The following is a 13266-nucleotide window of genomic DNA, read 5'->3' as shown; positions in this document are numbered from 1 at the left end:
CAGCCATATCACCTATAGCGGTATTACAATATCAGTCATATTATACATGGCGGGTATCAAAATCTTAGCCATTTTACACAAGGCCGGTAGTACAATTTTAGCCATATTACACATGGTCGGAATGAAATTTCAGCCACATGGATGGTATTACAAGTTCAGTCATATTGCACATAGCGTTTAGTACAATTTCAGTCACTACAGATAGAAGTCGTAGTTACATTGTCCAATAAATTATTTTTCAGTATGACCCTAAATTATGCTTCAATGACTCAAACAATTTCAAATTAAACACAATATGACAAATAAAGCAATACATTAAAACAAACTAATTCACTGTTATAAATGGTGTATTAGGTATAAATTGATGTTGAATATAAAGTATTTCAAAACAATCAAACACATCTAAGTGTAGAATATATAACAACTATTCAATGGTACACAGCAATTTTGTTTAAAAAAAAACTCAAATGCAAGATATGATTCATCATTATTAATTAATGATTTCAAATCAAAAGACTTTTTTTCTTTGTGCATTTTTAAGCAGCAATAAAATTAAACAATTCGGTGATAGAAAAAAAATAAAATGCATGAAAACGACCAAAAACTTAACAAATAAAAAAAAATATTTCATTAAAAAAAACATTTGATAAAACATTGTTGTAATTAAACACACTATATACAGGTGAAACAATATACATTTTTTACAATATGGTAACCGTAGTTTAAAGTGACATTATATTTTATCTTTTTGCTTTAAAAGTTATATTTTCCAAGAGATTGACTGTTTTAAAAGTAATTAACCAATAATTTACATTGAAACATAACAAACTATTTAGATAATAACAAAAATGCCCCTACTTCTTAAAAAAATTAAACGCTGCCGATATTTTCTGAACGACATTAATAGAACTGTCTGTTGGTCACGTGGATTGTCAATTATTTTGCATTGTAAATTAAATATAAGATTGAACAAAATAATTGAAAAAAAAATGAAAACTTATTTCGAGTCTTTTACCTGTGCACTCACCATTTACACTTGGATGAGTATAATGTCACGTTAACCCGTTACCTACTGAACTAAAGTAATGAATTTGCCATGGACAACCCATTTGGAAATTCAGGGATTTCGCAGCAAAATAGAAACAAAAGTAAGCTTCCAACTGTATGGAGCCTGGCAAGTCTGCAACGACGAATATGCTGGCCTAGCTCTAAACTGGTGACAAAGGCATATCGGATTCCATCAATTTAATGGTAATTTTAAAGGCACATTATGCCTCAGATAGGAATTCCGTTTCCTTCTTCAGAAAAGGCAATCATGAGTTTTATAATTTTCAAATAATTCTGTAAGACAATACTATATTCGTAGCACCTGAAGAAAGTAGCGCTAAAAGTAGCAAAATGTTAACAAAGTAGTATTTAAACTTCCACATAAAATACTCAGTCAATATAACTCAACTAATTGTCAAAAAGCAAAATATGGATTTAGGTTTTTAGCCAATGAGTAACTTTTTAAAACTAAAACAGCATACGAAAAATATGGAAAAAAATTAATTAATAAGAAGCATTTCTGGGGCATAATGGGTCTTTAAATTTAAAACACATTTCAATTTACTATGATTTATATACATACGATACTTAAAAACAATACATTGTAATTGTTACAGTTAGTCTATTAAGAAGGAAAATCTTGGAATTGTATATTTCAAAATGTCAAATTTACATTTTTAAGAAATATTGTTCGGCTTTGTTGTTGTTGTTGTTGTTGTTGTTTTTGTTGCTGCTGCTGCTGTTGATGACATACAAACACATGCATACATTAAAGTGGGTGGGTCTGCATTGAACGCATATTCCATAAGTATTCCAAATACTGGTAAAAAAACACGATCGAAATGTATCATTTCGATATTCTTATGAAATATTTTTGAAAACAAAGTGTCATTAGACTTCTAAAGTGATTTAGTATAAACTTTTACATGATAAATAATTATATTTTGTTCTAGGACTCATTATATTCTGCCATATATAGATATGCTATATCGGGTCTACTATTGAACACTTATCAAGAGCACAACAGCACCTTTATCATTTTCATTTCTCAAAAACTTTTTTTTTATATCTTTTGTCCAAAAATTACTAATTACTAGTTTGCGATTTCATTGAACTTAGTCTATCTTTGATCCTTCTGCTTTGTCGGCAATTGGTAAACTTATAGCGAATTATAATTTTATATGGAAGTCAAAATACTATTTTGTTTACACTTTACGACACATAACTGCACATTCACAGCAGCTTTCCTCAGCTTTCCAACATCTAAAAGGCTCTAAATCCATTGTTCAAACATTATTAAACACATGTTTGACATTTCTAAAGAATCTTATAAATACGGATTTCCTGAGGCATAATTTGCCTTTAACTGAATTTGATGTTAAAAATGTGTTTAGCAACTATAAAATTAAATGATCTGGTTAAATATACAGTATATATGAAAATGATGTAAAGCATATTCAGGGAGTGAATTAGTTCAATAAATCGACATGTACAATGATAGCAAATGAGATATAATGTAAGTTATCTTAAATATAATACAATAAAAGAAACACTAACAATCATTTATATTCAAATACTATACACACAAAGTTCTTTCTTAAATTTGTTTTTTAATATAGAATAAAAGTTTTAAAAGTAACTTCAGAATGTTCAATCCTAATTTATTGAATTACATTTCCTCTATCGGTTGAAACAACTTATCAATGCCTTCTTTTACATTAGCATAATGATCTTCTTCCGGCCATTCATCATTCTCTACCTTAGGCACTGTAAGATGAATCTGCTCTTCTTCTACTTCCGGTTCATTGTCGGGAAATCTTTTAAGATGTGCTAAAGGATAACTCACATTAACGTATCCTTCTTTATGTAACTCTAGAACAGTTGTGGTATCAGCTTCGTTTTCATGAGCGTGGATCTTCTTACTAGCCTGTCTTGACGACGCACCGAGATGTGTAATCTCACGATGAAGATTTGCTTCTTTTTCTTTATTCCGTTCGATGCTTACAATTGCTTGAAACTTACCAGGTGTGTCATTTGCTAAGTTTAGTTGAGTTAATTTAAATGCTCTTCCCCATCGTCCTCTAATGACCTCATTCTCCTTTTCTGCAATAATTTGCTTTTTTGATATGTTCTCTTTCATGGTCTTATCCCTTTTCATCATAGCTAATACGTGAAGTGATTTGTTCCTCATTCTTTTCATGTGTGCTTTCTTTTTTATACTCTTAAGATCTTGCTCCTGTGAAAGGAAAATCAACAAACTCAAAAACCGCATTTTTTTCAATGGCAACTTAATGAGAGAGTGAATGGAATGCCACACTCAAATGTAATAGGTGACGCTGAAGGTGTAAAAATGAAAGTAAAAAGATCTGAAAAAAGTGATCCCTCGGAAATATTAATCACAACAAAATTACAGGAAAATTGCAGACTTGCAAAAGACTTGCTTTTTGAACAAAACATATTATCATTTATCAATTTACATGTCTACTCGTATATATTTTATAAAGTAATGTCTACAGGCTAGACCTGGGTTGAAAATGCTCGCTTACGAAACATCGTTGGCCGTCTGTGCCTGAAATAATGCGCGGAGGTGCATATTAGGTCTTCTTTCACCAATAAAGTTGGTGCCACGTAAGAAAAGGTTACACATAAAGGCTTGAAAATGAGAAAAGAAATGCGACACATTTCTCCTGTGCTCCAGAAATGTTGGAATATTAAGTCAACGTAAGTCATTTAAAAAAATACGTATTATAAATTTATTGGCATTATATACTTATAACGTGTAAACAAATTCTAGTACTATCCATTTATTACTCCATTCAAAATTTGAATATCCCTTTTGAAACCCGAAAAGTGGTTAACTATTTTTCTTAATTCAGAAGTTAAAAGCTGATCGAAAAGTAATGATAAACAATAATATGATTTTTTTACGAATCGACAGAGCTTTAGTTAAGTCCAAAGAAAACAGAATGAATGAGCTTTTACTGTAGATAACCTTTTGTAGCTGAAGAAAATCCTTGACCCTGCAAAATAAGCAATACGTGACCTTGCAACAAGTGACAGAGTGGATTACAAAACAATTGTTATATTTAAAGTCTTTTTGTATTTAGATATGTAGCAAAGAAAGAGATATGTGGCGAAACAAAGAGAAGACTTAATCGAAAGTTTGCGAGATTTTAAAGTGCCTGTCCATAATAATCATATGATAATGTTTAAACAACGCGCATATTTTTATCTATTAAAGTAAATATTTTGCCTACAAATTAATGTTTGTTCAATATTTTTGAAAGACAAGCTAAGTTAATGAAAGTTTTTAGATATTAAGCAAAAACAAATTGTGTATTAAGAAATAATGGATGGACAGAAACTTTAAGATATAAGAAAGAAATTATAACTTTCTTTGAAGCTGATAATGCATTGCTTCACAATTCAATAAATCTTTTGAAAAGAAAATCAAGTTTATAATAGATCTCACCTGCCGCTCATATATAATAAACAAAAATACGATGTTTCCTTTAAAATTGATCCATTGAGCTGTTTGCGTTTTATTCGCTGATGAAATGTACGAGACGGAATAACGGTCTCGGTCTCAAGTCGACGTAAAACTTGTATTGGGCATTACATGATTTAAACATAGAAGTGTGGCTTTAGCATTATTTTTATTATTACTTATTACTTAAAAATGTCCCAGAAATTTCATAATGTATTGATTGTAAACTGTTTTCCATAAAATACTGCCCCAGACCTTGCCTGCGTCTTTTTAGTAAATTGATGTAAACCATTATAATAATTGTAGAAAATACAGTTCTGTCATTCAAGAAGTAAAATTGAATAATGATATACAGGAACAATTAATACGTAGAGGGTTATGTTATTGAAAAGTAAATGTTTGCTTATCGTCATTATTTTACAGCTCCGAACCTCGTATAACAATGATATACAGCTGCATAATGAGTAGCCCTTAGCCCATTTAAACAACGCAAGTATCCGCTGGAAACACAGCTGGTTCGATACGCGGGCGAAGCAAAATTTTTTCTTCACAATTTACGTCTGACATTAAGTGTAATGGTCAATTGCCTCTCACCGCTGATTCAGTTTCATGTGGGGCAAGTAACATGCGGTGAAATAGCTTATTTCTGCTAGTTGGCGAGGCCATTTGACCGCCAAGATATGATCAGAATTTGTCAAAATCGGCAAAAAAATCCCAATTAACAAATAATTCAATGTAATTATATCTGCTGAGAGGCAATTAGGTAATATATGTTAAGTTATTTAAAAACTGAAGTGTCTTGAAAATCTGTATATAAATTTATAAAAATTTACATGCAAGAAATGTGAATGCTTAAACTTTTGTTTAAGACCACCGAACTTTAGAACAATGTGAGTCGTAAACATTGATTCAATGATCATGAAATAACAAATAGAGAAAATATATATTTATTCAAAATTCATTATTGTATGTATAAAAAAATGCTTCAATTTTTTAAACATAACAACACATGCATGGTCAAGCATTTATATCAATCCCAAAAATTCACCTTACATAAACTATAATCTCTAGTTATGTAAATATATTTTTAAAAACTAATCAAGCATTATATGATAAATAAATAAAAGTTATCACTTTTTTTTGGCAATTAATAGTATTATTTTTACTTAAGTAATAAATAGTCTACCATTTTGAACTTTGATACATGCATGCTTTAAATTCAACACATGCAAACAATAATATTCATACAGAAATAAAAATTGGATATAAGTATAAAGAACTTATCATTAACAACAATACATTGATCTTACATGTCAGTACAAAAGATTAATAAATAATGGCAAGATAAAATTATATCGGTTTGTATAATTACAATTTCTTATATTTCCGATTATTGAAAGATTGTTTTGTTTTTGCTTCGTCCCACGTAGTACATTCTTTAAAAACGATATAACAATTAACAGCATTGTATGCTTTTGGTAGTTTTTTTTATGTTATCGAAATAATATTACTATCATTATTCTCTGTTAGATTTGTTCCTTGCTCAGTAATTTTAAAAATTGACACAAATACCACAAATAGCGCAGGTGTTATTCATTTATAACGATATGATATTTGCCTAATCATTCCTGCTGGCTACTCAAACCATGTGTCGCATAACAAGTTATGAAATTTGTTAGTATAAAACATTTATTATCACATAAACCGCGGCGCAGGAGTGTAATAAAACCATTTAATAAAAACGATATTACACTAGTGTAATAACACTTTGACGTGACGTCATTTGCGCTATATATAAACATAGCGTTAAAGCGCGCTAATGTTAGCGTTACGCAATAGACGCGTCGTTTAAAAAATTACTCATTTTAACAGTTTACTGTTCTTATTTTATAAATGTGATAAAAAGAATATTATATTCGTGTAAATTCAATACTAAATTTATTGAACTCGTTGAATAAAACAATATTATGCTCGCCAGGCACGCATAATATGATTTTATTCAACTCGTTCAATAAATTTAGTATGAAACTACACTCATTCAATATCCTCTATGTAAGACATGAATGGCTGCTACAGATTAAAGTTTCGTAAAATTCACAATAATAAGTGACCTTCAGCTGAAAAATTTTCTTTATCAAAGCACCAAAGACGTTTTAACTTAAACATTTTTCTTTACCAAAGCACCAAAGATACCTAAGCACTACAATAATTTGGAAAGCTGTGAACAATTACGTAACTTTAGCTTGAAGCATTTTTAAACCATCAAGAATTAGTTTAGATAAGAAATATATATGTCACTTACAATAAAAACATAAACTAGAAACTTGCAAAGAAATAATGTGGTTTAAAAAATTACAGACATTACAATATTATTTTGCTTTCAACTTCAAATTGTTTTAGGCAGTCAAAAACATATATATTATTTTTCTCAGCTTCATATAAGAAATTGAGCGAACTGAGCCTTTCCAAACAAAATTTCATATATAGTGTTCATTTCTTTTGTCAAGCAATAAAAGTTGTAATTGTTTAATTATTGTTTGCAATAATACATTTCTCAATAGTATCATTAGAAACGCTAGAACCGACTCAGGCGGTATTCATCCTAATTATTAGGGTATTGTAATCTGTTCTCTCGAAAGGCTAGAAATATATAAATCTACTGATTAAAATATTTGCAGCGTCAGACATTTGGTGTCTGTCTTTTGAAATTCGCTGCTATGAATTTAATTAGTAAAGTAAGTCTACAAAAGAAGACCACTCGAACGAAATGAAAAGCAGTCACTCTTAGAAATCACAATCCTGAAAGTTAGCATTAAAACCAATTTTAAAAATAAACACGACATAAACACGTCGACTAGTACTAGCAATATGGCAAAAATATTTTTTACTAACTTCAAAACAAAAAAATCAAAATGAAATCACAAGAAGTATTTTATTCCCGATTATTGACAATCAATACTTAAAAATAAAAGATAAAGTCAAAAAATAAATATTATAGAAGCACATGTTACAGTTCATTAGGCTGGTTTTACTCCATTTTGATAGATCTTGGTATTTTGTTTCTCCTAAACAAAGTTATACATCCTGTCATGATATTTATGTCTTTTGAAAATCTGTGCTAACAATCGTCAGAAAAGAACGTCTATTGAATCTTGGACTGCAGTATAATGGTCATCATCGGGCCATTCATCAGTTTCTACCTTAGGAATACCAAGTTTTATATCTGCTGCAGTGTCAGTTTCATTTTTACTTGAATCAGCAGCCTTTTGTGCTCTCAGTTGACCTATGTCGGATTGGTTATTTACTTCAGCTATATTTGCATAATCGGGATTATCATTGTCTTCCCGGTGGACCTGAATTTCATGTCGCTCGACAATAGGTGACGATTCACCAATATTTTCCAATGCCTGGAGGGCAGCCTCCTCTTTCCTCTTAATAATTAGATGTTCAGTAATATCTGAAATCTTTCGTTTTCCTTGATTCGTGTTAATTAAAGCTTTTGATACTAGTCCTTTAAATCTTTCTTTAGCCACTTCTTTTTTTAGAATTTGCTTCCTGGATAGCCTGTCTTTCATTACAGGGTCTTTCTTCAGCATTGCCAACGTATGCAGGGACTTATTACGCATTCTGTTAAAATGGATTTTCTTTTTCAATGCTTCAATTTCTTTTTCACTATTTATGTCCTGAAAGAAAATGAAATACCAAATAGTTTATGTTGGTTTTGTAAGATCTTGCCAGGAAACTTATAGCCCAATACAAACATGTGTGTTTGTTTTGTATGTTAGTTTGTTTATGTGTCGTTATGTGGCAAAGCGAATGTGTATTTCATGTAGAAGTATTAAATGGCAAAAAAAGAAACAAACATGAAAGTGGTCAACTCTATTCCACGAAATAAAAGATAAAAAAAGATAAATGTTTCAGTGTTTCGTAAGAGTGCAATGAAAATATCTGAATTTCCTGCCCACGTTTTAAAATTTTAATGAAAACTTCCCTCATAAATTCAGAAATTTTGCATCATTTGAAGATTTATTTTTCAAAAAGAACTTCAACAGGATTATGCTTCCAATAAAAATATCAGTATAAGCAGTAAATTTTGACATCAAATAAAAAAACTAAATCGTATGTATTCAGTTAAATGTTGTACGAATTAAATCAATTTAATACGGACGTTTTTTATGATGATGCAGTAATATTGAACACGAAAATAGCTAGTGATTTATCTAAGATATTATGCAAAAAACCTGTGATAGCATTGAAAAAAGTTAAGATCATTTTTATATTTAAAATAAGTTTCTGTTTAACACAAAAAACAAAGGTCAAAAAGATGTAGATGCATATTGTGTCAAGGTCAATGTAGGAAAAAGAAAGAGACATTTCCCAAAGCAAAGCTAAAAGAGAGAACTTTAGCTGTAAAAAAACTGAAAAACACTCATTTTCACAATCTTCTCTGCAAGAATAAAATAATTGCTTCGCTTTCGTCGTTGTCCTCAAAGCAAAAATGGATCATTCAATGCTTTTCTTGCAAATAGGTCAGAGATTAAGTACACTTAATTATATAATAATATAAGTGACAAAATATATGTTTATCATATAACATATGCAACGAATTGACATTTCAAAATGTATTTGAAATTTCTTGCATTACTACAAGAACTACTTATGAAATGTATGTTACTGTCTAACATAAAGAATGCAGACTGTTCGTCTACAGTATATCATTATTACACTTGAATTTTAGTAAAACTAAAACTTCAGGAAAACTAAAAATCTTTATCAAATCAATGTATTCTATTTGTCAAAACATATATTATATAATTCTTGAAAAAAAATGAAATCCTGCATTTACAAAAATGAAAACAATTATTGTAATAAAAAAAAGCTAAATTGCTGTTTGACAACATCTCAGACCCTCTGGCACCGTTTTAGGCTGTATGAAACTTTTATTGAAAACCAACCTTTTTATTATACCTGTTGTCAGTCAGTAAGTTAGACGAATAAAAATAAACAATGGGTGTTTGTACTCTATAATCATTTTAAAACTTTGATAGACACAACGATTTAGGAAACGTGTCAAAAGTTATGAATCCCTAATTGGCTGTTACTTTAGTAACAAAATACATAACGTTCAGAATAAAGAATATAATTAGAAAGCAAATAAATTGTTCGTACCTCCGACTCCTCAGTTAGAGCTGATTCAGAAGTTTCTTCTTCCTTGAAGTAAGATTGAATTCTTCCAAGATTTGTCTTGAAATTTTCGCCAAGTGTGTTTTCATGAACAGTACGCCTTTTCTTCGCCATTCGTTTCCACCTGTCTCGTGCTTCCCGCTTCCTTACAACTGTAAACAATAAGCCAAAAAAAAACGTGATTCTTACAGTTTTGGTCCCAAAATGTTGAATGAGTAAACACATTCCTAATTCATATATTTTTGATTAAATCAGAGGATTCGGCGGCTTAACACAGAACTTTGTTCTTAAACAAAACAAGAAACAGCACTTTTAAGCATTGCACTATGTTGGATATTTAAGACGAAATATGAAGACCGGCAAAGTTAAAATTTGACAATGAGAATGAATAAATAAGTATTACTTTCAACAGAAGCATTAAATTCTTATCAAAGTAATGCAATATGCTTTCAGTACTTCAACTCAAAAGTATACTTTCTCAGTTTAGCATATTAGTTTTTGTTTACCAAAACTATATCATTTTCCAAGTTTCTCTATTGTTCATTTTGCTTTTGTGAACATGAAAATTAACATGTTTACTGATACAGTTTTCGAATTTGTTTTTCTACTGGAACCGAACAGTTCTTCTGGATTTGAAATTTAAACCCCCCTTGAAATTAAATGGACTACAAAACATACATTCAGCACGTTAAGGACTAGCGTATATAACTCAATTAATAATTTTTTGCACCAGTATTAGGTGGAAAGATTACGATTTAGGTCAAATATAAAAATATAAATTTACTTGTGTCCTCATCCTCCTCCTCGATGTCACTTTGACCTCCAAAACTGGACTCGGAGGTCAAAGAGGCTGTATCAGCATCTTGGTCTTTCTGTAGATCTCGAACAAACTCGTACACCTTTCAGAATAAAACCAAAACAGATAACATTGGGCCCTTCTAAAACGTCATAAAACAGCACAAATAAATATGTCGCAGACTCGGGTTGATTTAGCCTATTTAAAGACGACAGCGGTAAATGCAAATTATTATAAAAGCAATGTAGAATACAAGTACATGTATTTAAGTGACTTAATAACATGTACGTCACACCTCGGATCGGTAGGCAAAATAAGAAGTTTAACACATAGCTTTAAGTCAAAAAAAAATAACAAGATAACAGGTTGTACTTTTTTTCTATCCACACTATAAAATATATGAAAATACAAAGTAATCTGTCTTTAGTGGACTGGCATGCATTTATTCATTTTTCAAGAAGGTTAATTCTTTATAAAGTTATAAAGAAAATTGTCATCAACATAGATTTTTATATATTTGACTAAATGATGATTCAAAAACAATGATAGAGTCATATAAAAATAAATGTTTTCATTTTGTGAACTTATTACCTGAGATGAAGACGTCCTCTGATGGCATTAATTGAAAAATAAATCGTAAACAAAGCAGGTATGAATTAAATCAAATGACACGTTTGGACATCTGATTTGATCATTATTGGGATTAGTTAACTATTTGAATTTGACCAATGGTAGAACTCCGAAACGTCATGCTCTCCGACATAAGCATCTGATTGCTTAAAACGGAACAAACATTCTCTATGCTTTCAGCATCTTATTGGTTGATTATCGTCTTATGAATTCAATCAAATTGTTCCATTTTCAAAATATCTCCCTTAATGGAATGTCTGCTTTAAAAAAATCTACACTTTCATCAGACTATATCTGGACTGTTGATAGATTTTTTTTGATTTTTTTTTCTTAGACTAGTATGCTGTTTTAAAGCAAATTTTTCATTTGAAATTGACTATTCTGTTCCCTATGTAGAAAATCATTTTACAATGATTTTAGAATGGCTTTTGGGCATAAAATTGTATCAGAGATTTACACTCTAATGCAATGCTAATTTAAGACACATTGAAACTTAGAAATGAATAGTTTTGTACTTTCTGTATAAAATGCAAACGTATTTTATTTTCGTATGTAATTTTGTAAATTTAAATTAAGAGCTATTTTTGAAAATTGCCCAGAATATAATATGATACTTGTGATAAAGGCAAAAATGAGAAAGAAACCGTACCTTAACTAAACATCAAATACAAAATCACTTTAGCTGCACAAACACGCTAGCTCAGACAAATCTGTATAATGGCGACTGCGTAACGTCTTGAAGAAGGTAACTAGATACCAATATTAAAAGCTTTAGGGAAAACAAGAATTGGAGTTTATCAAGACTTAACCGACATAGGGATCTTTAAAAAATAGCTTTATTATAAAGGCTTGTTTAAGTTACCTGGTCATAAGACATAGCTTGCGCAGTTTCATTCGCTTCTTCAGCTTGCTCTACATCTTGCCCTGGCATTTTAAACTGGAAACAAATGTTTGTTTTTCATAATGTAAGTCTATCAAATTATCAGTTAATTTTCTCAGTGATTACCTTATAGTCAAATTTTACTCTGTACATGTGTTTTCTGTTGCAAAAAATCTTCCGGTAGATCAAAAAAGAAAATGCTGGTCTTTAACAATTTATGATCTATATACATGTACTGAAAGTCGACTCGAGTTGTTGAGATAGTTTTTTTTCTGAACGATCGTACATGTTCTCCTAGAACATTTTTCGTCTTTCAAAAGATAATAATTTAGCAAAAGAAAGGCATGAAAAATGTCACAAGTAAATCATCAAATACTCTTTTATTAAAGAGCTCTATGATAAAGACGCTTCGGCAACATGAAATGTTTGTTTGATTGATTGGGGTTTACGTTGCATTGACACAGTGTAGGTCATATGACGACTTTCCAGCATTACTGGTGGAGGAAGACCTCATGTGCTTTCCCTGCATTATTTTAGACACGAACGTCCACCTGGAAAAATGACAAGTATAAAAATTTAGAAATAAGCAAAGTTTCTTACTGATCGTTTCTTTTTGAATATTTCCGTAGCGGCGCAGATGTGAAGAAGCGTCGCAAGTCTATGCATTAACATGCAAATGAATTGGACGAACAGCAGGACCCCGAACACTAATGTAAACGCTACGCTGATTGGTTCAATCTTTTGACCTTTTTCTACGGTTTCACCTTTAACCCAAGGTAATCTAAATGACAAGCTGTCACCTGGAAAATGAAGGTAATCATTGTTATGAATTGTATAATTATTCTATAATTTTATAAAATAACGTCAATATAATTTTCAATACAATAAGGGTGAGTTCTATTAAGTTTTTTTTTTTTTTTTTTTTTTTTTTTTTTTTTTTTGTTTTTTTTTTTTTTTTTTTTTTTTTTTTTTTGTTGTTGTTGTTGGTGTTGTTTTTGTTTTGTTTTTTTTGTGGCGGGTTTGGGGTGTTGTTTGTTGTAAGAAAATGTTGTACAAAACAATATAATTTCAATAAGCAATCAAACCATTTAAAAGTTACTATTACTAAAGAATATTTTTTCAAATTGTGTTTAAGATTAATTCTTCTTTCTGTATAAATAAGCAAGAAATCTGTAAATGCGCTGCTTGAATATAAAAAAGCGAGTTCTACAAAAATTTAGGATAGTCTTTGCAATTGTGACC

General features: G+C 30.2%; 1 protein-coding gene across 4 annotated transcripts in view; it reads right to left on the bottom strand.

Moving 5' to 3' along the window:
- Nucleotides 1-329: 329 nt before the first annotated feature.
- Nucleotides 330-13266, bottom strand: part of LOC132742395 (chitin synthase chs-1-like) — a 67518-nt gene continuing 54581 nt past the window's right edge. For 3 of the 4 annotated variants that reach the window (XM_060730806.1, XM_060730808.1, XM_060730809.1), the window contains 5 exons: nt 12625-12824; nt 12007-12081; nt 10503-10617; nt 9704-9870; nt 330-3283 (listed from right to left, as the gene is read on the bottom strand). In XM_060730806.1, the coding sequence (XP_060586789.1) occupies nt 2717-3283; nt 9704-9870; nt 10503-10617; nt 12007-12081; nt 12625-12824 (1124 nt within the window). In that variant the 3' untranslated portion in view covers nt 330-2716. Of the gene's footprint in view, nt 3284-5465; nt 8218-9703; nt 9871-10502; nt 10618-12006; nt 12082-12624; nt 12825-13266 lie in introns of those variants that run through there. The other variant, XM_060730807.1, reaches the window with a different exon arrangement.

Source organism: Ruditapes philippinarum, unplaced genomic scaffold (assembly GCF_026571515.1).
Source record: "Ruditapes philippinarum isolate M1 unplaced genomic scaffold, ASM2657151v2 ctg1533_1_1_1_1, whole genome shotgun sequence".
In the NCBI taxonomy this organism is placed as follows: domain Eukaryota; kingdom Metazoa; phylum Mollusca; class Bivalvia; order Venerida; family Veneridae; genus Ruditapes; species Ruditapes philippinarum.
Note: the sequence above shows the minus strand (reverse complement) of the source record. Positions and strands in the feature narration are given on the sequence as shown.